At 55.6% G+C, this 14,604-nt stretch overlaps 1 protein-coding gene across 2 annotated transcripts in view; it reads right to left on the reverse strand.

Moving 5' to 3' along the window:
- Positions 1-5,750: 5,750 nt before the first annotated feature.
- The window catches only part of AGPAT4 (1-acylglycerol-3-phosphate O-acyltransferase 4), a 120,969-nt gene continuing 112,115 nt past the window's right edge, over positions 5,751-14,604 (reverse strand). For both annotated transcript variants that reach the window (XM_008688485.2, XM_040628034.1), the window contains exons 8-9: positions 8,736-8,934; positions 5,751-6,311 (exon numbers count right to left, since the gene is read on the reverse strand). In XM_008688485.2, coding sequence (XP_008686707.1) covers positions 6,217-6,311; positions 8,736-8,934 — 294 coding nt within the window. In that variant the 3' untranslated portion in view covers positions 5,751-6,216. The remainder of the gene's footprint in view (positions 6,312-8,735; positions 8,935-14,604) is intronic.

The raw sequence follows: 14,604 nt of genomic DNA on the forward strand, positions 1-14,604 counted from the left end.
ACCGTGGCCACTCTCCGCGAAGCGGTAGCCACTGTGGTTTTGATCTGCATTTCGCTCGTGATGGTGAGCTTTGTTTCTTGTGTGTGTTGGCCATTTGTTTTCCTTTGGTGAGAGGCCCATTCGAGTCTGTTGCCCATCTTTTAATTGGGTTATTTGTCTACTTCTTACTGAATTATAAGAGGTTTTTATATGTTTTGGATACAAGTCCTTTACCAGGGATATGATCTATAATAGTTTTTTCTCCTGGTCTGTGTCTTGTCCTCTCACTTTCTTAAGGGTGTCTTTTGAAACACAGACGTTTTTAATTTTGAAGTCTGGCTTATTGTTCTTTATTGCATATGCTCTTGATATCGCATCTAAGAAATCATTACCTGACCCAAGATTTACATTTACATTTTCTTCTAAGAGTTTTATAGTTTCAGCTCCTACATTTAGATTCATCATCTATTTTTAGTTAGTTTTTGTGTACGAGATCGATAGGGTTCACTGTGCACTTCAGGTAACTCATTCCCTAATCTCACCTGTGGACAGGACGAAAAAGCCTGCGTTGCTTCTCCACCCACTAGTCCGCAGACGGCTCAAGCTTGTTCTAGATGCCGACCCGTCCCGCCCGGGTGTGGGCTTCTGTAGTTTCGTGATGTTATTTTGTATAAACTTTAAAAGTCCGAGCACCCTGTACGAGTTCATCAACTTTGTTAATATTCTCCACTTCTTTCCCTTCCTCCTCATTTGCAAACATATGAATGGAATGGCACCCTGAAACTCCTGTGGGGACTTTTCCTAATTCCCTGAAACATTTAGGAACGACCGGCTAAAGACTACAGATTTTAAGATAAAGTGCAATTTGTGTCGTTTAATTCATTTTTCAAATTCAAAAGGATTATTATTCAGCAATCCTAACTTTGTATTTATACTGCTCCTTTCCTTAAAATTCAACAGAACGGAGATGCCAGGAATTTCAAAAATATCTAGTTCCTTCAACATGTAAATCAAGACTGTGCTTTTGTTTGAAAAAAAAATGTTAAAGGTAAAAAATCATATGAGTCTTACTCAGTGGAACGCTTTACTCACACAAGCCTAGGACATTTTTCTAGATACTGAAAAGATCTAAGGTGCTTAATAAATGCTTTTCAAACAGTTCAGAACCCTAACATTAAAATAGGACAAGGCTGCAGGGCTGAGGACTGCCTGGCGTGGAACTGCTTATTCTTTCCTGGAGAAAAGCTTTGCTTTTTTCGCTGCTAACTCTGGAACTTCAACATACTGACCGGGTATAACGTTGTGGATTTTATTTTGGCCTAATTGCACTTAAGAAAGGTTCTTATTTTTACTTTCGGAAAGGGCATCAAGAGAAGACAGTGGCATTTCAGTCATGAAAGCACCCGAGTCGGTGCTCCGTTCGTTTCGTCAGCCCCCCCTGAGCGCCCACCACCGCTGGAGGTGGCCCGGAGCCCCCGGCCCCGCGGAGCTGACGCTCCGAGGAGGAGACATACGCTAAGTGTGCAGGAGACGTTTCTGATACTCTGTCTCGGACACATTACCTGTCGGTGAGGAAGGCTGCGAGTGGTACAGAATGTCGTGGGTCAAGAGAAACAGGAGTGAGCGCTCGGTCCTCTGCCGCCCTCGCAAGGCCGCAGCCCCGTTGTGTTAGGACAGAAGGCCTTCACACGGCTGAAGTGGTTCTCGTTTACGTTTGTGGACACTTGGGAAATACTCAAACCCCAAGGCAGGGTTGCAGGAGTGCGTTGGGGGTATTCGTTCATTGCAAAGCGATGGGTCAGGCGCCGTGCTGCTGGGGCGCTCGGTGCTGACCCAGCCTTGCCCCGGGCTGCCTTTGGAGGGCAGAGGGGCTGCCCGGAAAGGGACTTGCCCTTTTGTCTAGCATGTCATCAGGAAAGGGAGTTGAGCCTCATTCATCCTGGCAAAAAAAAAAAAAGTGTTTTAAAAATGTTTCTTGATTAAATCTCTGAAGATGTTTTTAGGAAATCACCCAGCTCCGATGCCGCCAGTTCTGTGTCTGCGCGGCCACGCTCGCTCTCTGTAGTGGCCACGAGTCCAAACGTGAGGGAGCTTCGCAGCCGGCCTGGCCTTCCTGAGTGATTCCTTGGCAAAGGCCGCAAATGACCATGAGTCTTGACCCCGGGGGAGGGGCCGCCGCACAGGCCGGTGTGTCAACCCAAAGTCATTTGTCTTAGGAGCCACTGAGCCGTCTTCCCGTTTCACAAAGGCAGCGGCTGCTGGCCAGCTCCTCGGAGGCAGAGGAAGGCCACGCTGGGTCACGGCGCGGAGCCCACAAGGGAGAGCCGGCTCTCGCCCCCAGACCTGGTAGTCCCTTCCCAGCCGAGGCAGTCCCCGTGTCTCATTCCAGCAGGACACTTGAGAACCGTTTTTGTTTGGAGGAAGAGCATTTATTAGAGCAAGAGGCAGGCATACGAACAGCCCGCTGGCGCCGCGCGGTCGGGAAGCGGGCGGCCCAGCGCCTCATCCGTGCCGTGCTTGACACTTATTCTCCACAAGCAGCGTGTGAGCGCTGCATCCGTGAAGGCTGTCAGACACCCTTGCTGGAGGAGGGGCCCCCGGCCACCTAATGGGACAGCCTGCGGGACGCGAGGCACCATAAACCGGAGACACCCTGCGGGCGCCCTGCCCAGACCCCCCCAGCTGGGGCAGACACGGGCCACCACACTGGGCCCCGCCCCTGGGGTCTTTTCAACACGAGTGGCAGCTCACGGGACACTGACATTCCTCCTGTGGTCGCTCAGGAAACTGGCGGCCCCCCGGGGTGTTTGTTCTTCTCTCTTGAGCCTAGCACGTATGTGGACGGTCTGCCCAGTGCTTTGGGCAAGCTGGCTGAAACCTCGTGTTGAGCAGAGAACAGGTACCCTGGAGAATTTCTGTCCACGTTCATGAGTAAGTTCTAAAGCCTCTGCAAAAGCCAAATCTGTCTTGTGTGGGGGCAGCCAGACCACTGTCGGGCTCCACCAGGAGAGAACCCGGGAGCTGCCAGCGCCCCTTCTGGTGACTGGCACGTCATTCCTTCCTAATCACCCTTCCTGGCTGATTATTGTTGGATCGTACATCTAAGTCACTGTCGTTCAGATCCACTTACAGGTATGTTAGAAAAGGATTCGTGCGTTTAGTTTTTAAACACCAGTAGCTCCTTGTACGAGGTTTTGCATGCATTTATTTAGAGAATACAGCGGTCACGAGATAACTCCAGTTCCACTATGTGATCACAGGAGAAAGGTTGTGTTCTCTCGGAAGAAAGTAAACAAGGCAAGAGACTAACTCACAAAGTGCGTTAGTTCCTCGTCCACAGTAACTCCTGTTCCCTCAGCAGTCACTGGACGGGTCCACGGCCCCAGCCGCAAGCTGCGTTTTGGATGGCTGGTGTTTTTAGTAAAGAAAGTCACTCTGGGGACTTGGTTTCCTAGAATTGCGTCAGACTCCCTGCCTCCAAGCTGCAGGGAAGTCTGGGGAGTGGCCATCGCTCTCTGGAGTGCAGGAAAACGATTTTTCTCTGCGGCGTTGCATCTCAGAGCGGGCTCTGAGCAGGGCCGACGCAAGCTATGAAAGTGTTAGCACACGAAGCTCTTGGTTCATGACGCACCGCCCGGGACTAGCACTCACTACAGGTGGCTTAACCTCCGTGGGGTTTTATTTCTGCGAGAAGTCTGTATCCTGGGAGCCAGCACAGCTCTCTGCTGAAGAGACTGTGGCATCCGTGAGATCTGGGTGAAGGGATCCAGGACTGGGTCTTTCCAGGGGACCGTGCTCATCTCTGCCACTATAGCAACAGGGCAGAGGGAAAACCAGCTCCCCATGCCTCCTAACAAAATGCTTCTCCGTGGGAGGGCCAGACAGCTGAGAAAATGGCAGGATCTGTCCCCAGACTACCACCCTGTCTTGCTACCTGAGGCATTGTGAAAAGGAGCGCTGATGGAGCTGCCCTCCTCCGACCTGGACCCACGGCGCTGGTGAGCAGCCTGCGATTGCTCATGCGTTACGCTCTTGGGCGAAGGCGGGGTGTAAGTTGTTAGCACTCAGTCACTATGTTCACGGGGGAAATGACAGAAGAAGGATGTACGTTTGGCTCAGGGTAGTTTCTGAGCATTTTGCGAAGTAGCAACATGGAGGCAGCTTTCTAATCTCTCATCCCTTCTGTTTAGTGCTCTAGGATTCTTAAAGTGTGTTCACATATATGGCCTCATCTTACCCTTGAAACAACCCAGGAGGCAGGTGTGATCACCCTCATTTTACAAACGGGGAAACTGGGACTCGAGGTAAGGCGACTCACCCACGGGCTTACTGCGAGTGAGCCTCAGGGTCGTGAGGGTGAACCGCGCAGCTGCGAGCAGGACTGACCTCCCCCCGGCGGCCCTGCTCAGCTCTGCTGTGGAGCGAGGAGTCCCCGGTGCCCAGCACCCCCCACGTCCAGGTGCAGGCGGACACACAGAAACACGGGCACAGACGCCGGAGCCGCTCCCAGGCCTGCAGTGGTCATCCCCGCACTTTAGCCCACGTGTCTCTGTTCTTCCTGCTCTGAGGGAAGACTGTGTCTGAAACCTGCCCGTGGCCCAACGCAGGGTGAGCAAATGCATGGGCTCATCACCCCTGCTCCCAGGGATGCTTGCAAATGTCCGCTCAGGCTCTGGCCTCCCCAAAACTCCCTCCCCGCAGCTAAGCCAGGATCTGTTTGTCTTTTCGCTTCTGCAGTTCCTAACAGGGATACGTTGTCATCCCTTCAGCAGAGAGCTGCTCGCGCGCTCTCCTAACTCCTTGGCTTACCTAGTTCCGTCGTGCTTGGGAAACACTTGGTGAGTAAATGAGCAGACGTCTGAAAACGCGATGCTGACTAGGTCGTGCCCAGCTTTTGGATGCAGCACTTGCTCCCGTCTGTAAGCGCAGCGACAGCGCTCCGTCCCGGGCAGCGTGTCGCTGTGCGCAGGGAGAAAGCCGTCTGCTTACCTCTCAGCTCCTAAGTTCCCGCTGTGAGTGCCATCGGCGCCGCGGCCTGAGAGGACAGAGTGTCCCGTGGCTAAACGTTCTCCACCAGAGAGACTGCTGCTTGTCCTTCGCGTGCGTGTGGCCTCTGGACTGGCAGCGGTTCGCAGAGGTCCTGCGTGTGGCCGAGACTCCAAAGGCGGCCTCACGTGTCAACGGGCAGCCAGCCCTCTTTCTCGGTGTGAAAGTCTGGGCTTCCGGAAGAAAAGTGACGCTGGCGGGTCCTCGTCCCACGGTGTTTGCTCCAGTCTGACCCTGCTCAGAGGAGCATCTCGGTTCCTGCATGGTGTTTTTAAAAAGTGAGCCTGTGTTGGTTTGAGGGGCCCAGGTTCTGCCTGCTACTGAGATGAGCCGTGCACGTGAGGTCGTTTCTCAAACAGCTGCAGAGTGCCTGTGCTTTATTTTTCCGTTCAGGTCCTTCCGGGGATTGGCCACCTCTTCAAGCCTGGGGCCAGGAAGACTCCATTGCAGGCAGATTGGGAAAACCAAAGCTGCCTTACAGGCCTCTCACTGTGTCCAATAGACACGCTCAGCTCGTCCCCCAGCACCTGCCGCACCCCTTAACTACACACCCCCCCAACTCCTGCACCTGTGTCTGTGGCCAGGAGGGCCCCATCCAGCTGTCCCCCTCATGCTGAGTCCACCCCGCTCCCTCCTGGCCGCGCTGCGGGGTCACTGCCGTCCAGAACCCCAGAACAGTGGCAGAGGGTGGAATCGGAGGATGGAGCAGTCCGTGGAAACACATAGCACAGGGAGCCAAACACTTTAATCGGTTTTTTGGAGGCATAATTTAGTCATCTTACCTAAAGCGCCTTTCACTCTTATGCAATCCAGTACAGAAAACTGAGCACCAAAGAATGAAGGGGAGCCCTCCGTTCCCCATCCCTGCCCCCCCCCGTGCCTCGGATCCCCTCTGAATGATCACAAAATAAGGCTAACAACCGCACATCATTCTCACTTGTATGTATCCTTTCCCTTACACCCGCTCTCTCACACACACACACTCACACACTCACACGAAAAAATCAAAACCCACTAAAGCATTATGGGGGACAAAAGATTTAAGAACATCTTCCTCCCCATCTGGCATTGAGACCACACTCCCTGCCTTCCCGCAGGGGCTCACCCCACTTCGTCCCTGGGTCCCACTAAGGATGGCTGGCAGCGTCCACCAGTCCCCAAGGGCCCCTCCGGGCGCTAATGTGTCTGGGGTCAGTCGCTCCGTTTCTGCTTGCTGTCGATGTTGCCGTAGGCAGAGCCCTTGTCGATTTCTGTCACACCGATCATCCATCGAACTCCCATAGAAGCTGCAGAAATGGGAAGCGCAGGCAGTTAGGAGGAGCCCACAGGGGACTCCAGGGTGCTCGGCTGGGGAGAATGCTGGGAGGCCAGCTGTCTGCAGACCTCAGCATCAGCTGAGATCTCGCCAGCTAACTTGGGGCCCATTGCATAATCTCTCTGTAGTTCTCCGGGAGCACGGGCGTCAGACTAAGTGACATTCAAACGAACAGAGCGAGGCTATTCTGCTGGTGGGTTTTAATCCTTCAACCCTTGGAGTTTGCTGAGCTGCGCTCCACTGTACATGAGGCTTACCAAATTCCTCTGCTTGCCACGCTGGCCCCCAAGGCAAAGAGGATTCTTTTGCAAATGCAGGACAGGAATTTACACAACACCCTTTAGCGAAGCTGGATAACTTACCAGGCGCCTGGAGAGTGCACGAGCCCAAACATCTGTTTAGTGCCCAGCTCTGCTCTTGGGGTATTAGAGCAGTGAACGGGAAAACCCCCTGCCTCCGAGTGGGGCCAGCCCAAATGGAACAGGAGGGACCCTCCTGAGAGCCCAGCGGGGCCACCAGGAAGCTAGACAACAGGGCCGAGTTCACACACTGCAGTCGAAGCCGCTCTCGGAGAGGGCGGACTCGGGGAGCTCCTTCAGGGCAGGGAGCACATCTGAGTCCCCTGAGGAGCCGAGCACCAAGCACATAACACGCATTTCAGAATGGATAAATGGATGATAACCGAAATCTCCAGGTCACAATGTGACACACATCGCTGTGTGGGCGAGCACAGCCCCGCCCGACAAGGCCCGGGTATGCCCTGGGCCAGTTACAAACGGGCAGTTCCAGGAGGGCCTGTCCCAACGGCAGGGCCACCATGCTGTGGCCGTGATCGCACTGTAGACTCCGTCGCTCAAAGGCCTTGGAAGGGGAACGAGACACAAATACAGAAATCCCGGGCAGAGGGTAGTGAGGCCCGGGCTCACAGCTGATGAGGCACGGGTCTGCGGGGCGAGGGCCGGGGGGCCCAGGGCAGTCAGCTCCTGGAGACCCCGGGAGAGTGTTCGGCCCCCATTTGGCACGCGCTCCACACCTTCATCACCAGGGAGCCCCACTGAAGGCAGGCTCAGTCTGCTCCCCTCCCTCCGGGGACCCCAACAACCACAGCTCCTGGACACCTGGCCAGCACACAGCAGTGCTGCGGGGTCCTCCGGCCTGTGTTGCAGGGAGTTAAATGATTAGAAGCGGGTTTTTTCCTATACCTTCTTTTTTTCCTACACAGAGCAAATACTATTTTAATTTTCAGCATTAAAATATACCTTCCATTTTTAAAAAGATGACAATAGGGTCTAGTGTCAGAACAGTGGCCAGTTTGCCTATTTCAAACAGTCTAGAACTGGTTGGCTTGATCCAAAAGAATGAGCTAGGTTTTGTGTGTCGTGACTTGTGCAGGTGGCCACAATTTATCAGGTGAGAACCGTGAGCTAGGGATAGTCCCTGTGTGTGAATGTATATATGCATATACGTCTGAGTCCAGGAGAATGTGCACCAGACTGTTAATGATTATCTCATCTCTGGGGCGCAAGCTCGGAGGGGGATTTTGTCCTGAGACACTTTCAATTTTATATTCTTTTGTGTTGTCGGAGTCTTTCGAGCACTCATTCAGCACCTCGTCTGTTGTAGGAACAACTGAGCTATGTCCATTTGAAATGAGCACGCAGATCACTGCGTGCTTTGACTCCGTGCCATGTCCCCTTGGTCTCAGGAAGGCAGAGCACGCTCTGCCCGTGCTTTCCAAAGTCTCGGAGGAGTTCCAAAGTCTCCCTTAGACTCTGGGAGATGTGTCTATCTCCCGGGGCTGCTCTCCCGGGGCTGCTCTCCCGGGGAATCCTACCGAGTTTCCCTCTGGCTGCCCTACTTAGAAGACCAGCGGCAGGGTGCAGAGAACCGCGGGGCCATGAAGAAACCAAAGTAGTCAAACTCCTGGTCAATGAAGCCAGTATGGATGATGCAAAAGTGCTCCCAGACCTCTCTATTCCATGTCATGCATGTGGCAACCAACGTCTAGAAGCACACGCGCTTCCCCAGAGGGGCCGGGACCTGCTTCGAATGGCCAAGAGCCTCTCTGCACGTGGCTGCTGGGCTCCAGGAAAAGTTTTTCCTGGTGAGGAGGGAGGACTGATTACAGGGAGCAGAGCTGTCTGCAGAGCTGCCGTGCCGGGCAGAGCCCTGGGGAAAGCAGCCACAGGTGAATTCCTCTGGGCCTGCGACCCTGGGTGGGCCTGACCGAGAGTCCTGCAAGCTAGCATTCCCTGTCCGTCTGCGGGCTGAGCCTTCTGTTCATAGACCTGCGACGCCCGGCTTGACTGTACCCCCACTTCGGCCTCCACCTGTCCCCCTGGCAGGTGCTCCTCACAGTTGCATGGGTGGGGCAGGTCCCGTGCTCTCTACTTACCCACGAAGAAGACGAGGACGAAGCTGGCCAGGGTTAGGGAAGACCCGCTGCTGACCATGCTGACGAGGAACCGGAAGAAAGGGTAGAGCAGCAGGGAGGCCCAGAACAACCAGTTGATGAGCGTCCAGGGCCTCCGGGGGGGCACCATGGGTGTCTCCGGGAAGGTGCCCGTCCTGTAGTACTCCTCCTGGAAGGCATCCTGGGGACAGAGAGGCGACCCTGACGCACTTTCCCCGTGCAGGACACCGCGCTCGTGCAGGCCCTTCCCGAGGCTCTGCTTCAGAGGGCAGCTCAGAGCCCTGGGCCCCTGTGAGCGCAGCAGACCCACGTCTGCAGGCACCTGATGTGTCCTCTCAACACTGAACTTGGCTTCCCCCAGTGGCACAGAGGCAGGGCCGCCGCAGCTCCGTCACTAGCCCAGGCGTGGGCGCTGGAGCCTTGGTGCCAGGCCAGCCCGGTTCCATCCTATCCGCGCCTCGGTACTTACCTGCCCCCGGGCGGGTGGCCGGCCTCTGAGGCCCTGCTTCTGGTGGGCAGGACAGGGGGCACGGCCACCCAGAACAGGCCAGTGGAGAGCGAACTAGACACTGAAGCTGCCCGCACTGAACGCCCGCAGAACAGACTAGAACCCCGAGCCTCAGGCAGAGCCCTGAGCTCGCCGTCTTGCACCGAAAGCACGACAGCAGCGCACTGCCCAGCGGCTCTGTGACGTGACTGGCGACACAGCCAGGTGGTCAGCAGGCTCCTGTCCTGACGAGCCGGGGCAGGTTCTCTCATCTGGTGCCCGACCTGAGCCTAAATGCAGGAGGCCCCTCGTTGGGCTCCGGGGCCCCCGGGATCCCGTGGACGGCACCCGGCCTCTACCGTGGGCACCGTTGCATTTCTAAACTCGAGATGAGCACCGGCAGCAGACAGCAGTTCTCACAAAAGACTGTAACGGAGGTTGTGCGAACGTGGCCTCCCTCCTGGGGACGGGGCGAGAGGGGTGCCTGCGTGATGAGATGGAGCAAGGACAACGGTCTCGGCGGGGGGTGGCTCCCTGGCTTCCGGACCGCCAGCAGCCGTGGTTCAGACCGCCTGTCCCCGAGTGTGTGTGTGTCACCGAGGCCTGCGGGGGGCTCTCGGTCGGACGTGGGCCACACCAGGGAGCCCCAAGGCCCGGCCTGTGCAGCGAGCACCGTCCGGCTGCTCCCGGGAGACCCCAGGCGCTGCTTGGCGGCCATGGAGTGAGTGACACTGCGGGGCCAGGCAACAGGCAGCAGGGACAGAGAGACCGGCACCAGGGCAGCGGGGGCATGGGGGCCAGCGACTCGCCGCCACGGGGAGTTTGCCCACTTCTAAATATCAGCAACAACGGCGTGCATGCCGAACAAAACCCATCTCTGGATCACGCGAGGCCCCTGCTTGAGCCTGGCGATGTCCCTGTTGTCCAAAGAGTCAAGATTCCCGGAAAACGAGCTTCCATCTATCTAGAACTTACACCCGAGGTGTGGAACTTCTCCCTTTAACAGCCTGAGAGAGCAATCTCTAAAACAGACCGTACTTTCTTCCCCAATCGGGATGTACAGAGTAACAGGTTGTTTTCCCCACTGAGGGGTCATGGTTAAAATGCGTCCCCAGACAGGCCATTCTGGAAGGGGAGCCTCTGACCCCTTCCCTGTGGCCCCTTCCCGGCCCTCCCCGTGCCCGGCCCAAACTCTCCTCCTGTGTCTCTTCTCTTGGACAAAATAATCAAGCAGTTTTAGGACAATCGGCTTGTGTGCCAAGTGTTCACACCCTCGGTAAGACAAGCCTGCGGCCAAAGCAGACCAGCTCTGGGCAAGCGACAGCGACCTGTCCAGACAGAGGGCCCTAACTCTGCCAAGGCCTCCCATTTTACCTCCCTGCCATGACCCCGGGTGATTTTTCTCATCCCAGGTTGGGCCACAGGAGCCCAATAACTCGGTAAGGGGGCTGCTCCGGACTGAATGTTTGTGTCCCCCTGGAATCTCCATGTGGAGACCTCATCCCCCATGCGCTGGGCTCAGGAGGTGGGGCCTTGCGTGAGGACAAAGCCCTCGTGATCGGGGGTAGTGCCCTTGACACAGGGACCCCAGAGAGTCCCCACGCCCCGTCCACCACTCTAGGACACAGCAGCCCCAGTGGGGGCCCGGCTCTCAGGCTCCTGGTCACCTGGCCTCCGGAGCTGTGAGAAGGGAATGTCTGCTGTTTACAAGCCACCTGGCCTGTGGCACTTTGCTCTAGAAGCCTGACCGGACTGGGGTGGGAGGGGGTGCTTCTGCGCCTTTAAAGAAACAGCTTTATTGAGGCATCATTTACATACCATCAAACTCCCCCATTTTAAAAATGGGCAAGTGTTTTTTTTTTTTTTAATTATTTTCCTGAATAGTCTTGATCGTACTCGTCTATCATAATGTTTCTTTGGGGAACCGGTGCTGCTTTTTTCATCTCGTGCCAGAAAGACACTCGCTAAAGCCAAAGGTTATTTGTGCCTCTAGCAGGAAGAAAAAGCACCCCCTTTCCTAGGGGTCAGAACTCATTCACTCCAGAGTTTTCTTGTTCTCCGTTTTGTTCAGAAAACTAAATCTCTCCCCAAGACCCCTCACTGCCCCCAGTGACATGCTGGCCTCCCAGGGCCGTGGCTGTGACCCTGACCCTGCAGGGTGGGACACGGAGCGCCTGGTGTGGGGGGCCGATGTTCGCCCCAGCAGCAGGACGTTCCTGGCCTCTTTTAGCCGTGTCACTTCTTCTGCAATCAAGTCCGCCCCCCCGGGGAGATGGCCTTGGTTACTGATGCTTCCATGTTTTGTTTCCGTGTGCTAGCGTCACATGGCGTAGGATAAGTTGGAAATTGGGGAACGTATTTAGTGCAGGGGGAGTTGGTTTGTTTCCAGAAAGAAATCTCAACCCCAAAGTCTAAAGGGGGAGGACATGCTCCCAACAGAGGGCAAACCCACCAAGTGCGCAGAGTATAGGCGGGCACCAAAGGCCAGGCCGTCTGCAAACAGCTGGACCGGCTGGCTTTGCCCAGTGTTTGGCTCCGCAAAAGAAAATGTCTTTGATAAGTCCCTGGGGGAGAAAGGAGGCAGGGAGGGGAAGGGGGAAGAGAAGAGAAGGAAAGAGAGGGAAGTCAGAGCTGGCTCCCCTGTCAGCAGGCCGGGGCAGGAGGGACCCTTCAGAGGACAGCCCTCCAGGGCATCAGCCTGATGGGCAGGTGGCACTCAGGCTGGAGTGTGTTGTCGGCAGAGGACCGCACCGTGGGGCCAAGCCGCAGATCCGGCCGTCGCTCCCGGGAGCAATGCCCTCAGCGTCCGTGTGAAAGCCATCACCAGTTTGGAAAACCCTGCGTTCTTGTGCTTGAAGAATTTTCTGCAGCTTCTGCACCCCGCACAGAGCAGCTCCCAGCCGTGGCCCCCGTGGGCCCTGCACACCCACAAGACAGGTCGGACGCAGCTTCCTCTGCCTGCTCTTCAGTGTGCACCAATAATGGCCAATTCCTCATCCCCCCGGCAGACGTCAGACTCCCAGCCAGGGGAGTAAGTAAGTATCTTAAGTCAGAAATGAGAAGTCAGAATTGGTTCAAACCATATGATGGGGTAACCCCTGGCTCTGCGGAAAAGTGATTATCTGGGTGCTGCCGTTGTCCCCAAAGAGATCGTGCGAGGGCTTGGATGGTTTCCCAAAGCCCACACCTGCGCCAGCAGCGGTCCCGGATGCTGACGAGTCACGAACGTTGTGCCTGTCCAAACACGAAATTTGTTCCACTTGAAGGATGGCCCTATTTTCGGAGATGCCCTTCCTGATGACGTCCCTGCCCGACCAGAATCAAGCATTGGCATGTCCCTGTTTGGCCGCCCGGTGCCCCCTCCCGCATTTTGCAGACACTTGACTGGCCCGTGAGACAAGCCTGAGAATTGCTGCCTTGAAGCCCCAAGCTCAACGTCAGCAGAACTGCCTTTCAACACCACACGTCTGAAAGGTGACGCTTAACACAGAACCCCGCTGTGGCACGCTTGGTGGGGCCCCGGGGTTTCTGGTACGTAAAACCTCAGACCCATCGAGGCTCCTGAGGGAGGGGACAGGGCTGCCACAGAAACGACAGGATGCTGGGCTTCCTTCCCATCTGTTCACAGCTCCTCTTGGAGGCACCGCTGACCGCTCCTGCTTACTGCTTCGTGGTGGTCCCCCGGGGAGAAGGCGAGTCTCCCAGGTCTGCTCACAGACACGGCCCGCGGGAGCGAGGAAGGGCCTGGCCTCCGCCACCTGGCTTCAGTAGGGAGCCGGGAGCTGGGAAAGTGATGTCATTCTCTGGACCTCAGTTTCCCCATCACTAGCATAAGAGCTTTGCACCAGATAATTGTTTTGAGAACCCCTTCCAAACTGAATGGATCATTTTCAAGCGTACGTAGTTTAGAGAAAAGCCTCCGGAGAGACCTCATCAGGAAGGAGAGGTGCCTATTTGCTGAACGCCCAAGTGGTTCGGGTCGCAGGATGGCCACAAGTCTCCCACCTGAACACGGCCGAGAATGGGCCCAGGGAGAAAAAGTCTCCTTTGCTTTGCTGGGTTTGGGGCCCGCGTTCGTTAGATTTGTTCGTGTGGTTCTTTACAAAGGCATTCCTTTCTGAGGCCTTTTCTTAGCGCGCTGTGCTTCTTGCTAACAGTGACATGGTGAATACCGCCTAGATTAAACCAGAAAACAGCACAAGGAAAAATGGCGCCTCGTGTGTGAAACCAGAGGAAAAGAATATATGTTGTTTGTGTGTTTCTGTCAGGCCCAGGCAGCCCAGAACCTTCCTAACTGGGAACCTGGTTTAAAAGCTCCGCAGTGCATTTCCAAGCATGGGCCACATGTCAGAAATATGCATTTCTAGGGCCCCCTCCGATCTATGGGGTGAATCTCCGAGGCTGAGGGGACTGCGTGGTCCCCGCTCTGTGACAGGGGCTGGTCCCTGTGTGCTGTTTGGAAGAGGAGATTGGATGCCTATCCTATAACCCATCCAGAGAAGACCCCAAAATGACAAGTTCTGTGAAAGGGCTTTTACAGGAACCGTCGGAAAAGCACTTCCTTGGGCACATAGGAGCGACTTCTCGCTGCGAGCGTATCAGGATCTTGATCCCCCAAACTGAGCATATTTGTAAGAAGTCTCTCCTTAATCCGATGGTGGTAACCTGGAAGTCTTTGGGGCCCACATGCAATCTCAAAGGATTAAAGTGCTTATCCAACTGGAGCGGACAGCCCGTCACGTTCTGTGTGATTCTCTTCTCTAGGGAGTGGGGAGAAAAAGACAGCACGTGCCAGCCGGCCCGTATGGGTGGAGTTCGGCACCAGGACATCAGTCTCCTCCTCGATGCGCGCGATTCTGGGTAATCGCCTGCTTTGGCCTTGACGTGTAGGATGAATCAGAAATAAGTCTCTGTGGGCAGTGAGACTTGGTCATCAACACGCCCTCCTCACTAAGTGGACGCTAACCCTTTCTCCTCCATCAGATCAAGCAGTTAGGGCAATAAGAATCCACTCCCTCTGCCCCCTGCACACGTCTCTGAGGAGAGAAAGCGATGAAAGGCAAGGCCCTGCTCAGAGGAGGGAAGGAAGGTGCCTGCGCAGCGGGGTGTGTGGGGGGGGTGGGGGGAGCACACACGGGAGGTGGGGGGCACAGCGCCAGCTCCAGCCCAGCGAGGTGGAGTCTTGCAAGCCTCCATCTTGCTCCTGCCAGCCGTTTTGAGACCCTACAGGCAGCCACACTGCAGGTCCAGGAGCCATCAGGATCCTACGCATTTGCTGAAAGGACATTCCACCCCTCCAAGAACCAGAGACTACTTTTCCTAAGTAGACAAGGGCTGTTGGAGGCCATCACTTCCTTTCCTGTC

The sequence above is a fragment of the Ursus maritimus genome, unplaced genomic scaffold (genome assembly GCF_017311325.1).
Source record: "Ursus maritimus isolate PB19 unplaced genomic scaffold, ASM1731132v1 scaffold_13, whole genome shotgun sequence".
Classification (NCBI taxonomy): domain Eukaryota; kingdom Metazoa; phylum Chordata; class Mammalia; order Carnivora; family Ursidae; genus Ursus; species Ursus maritimus.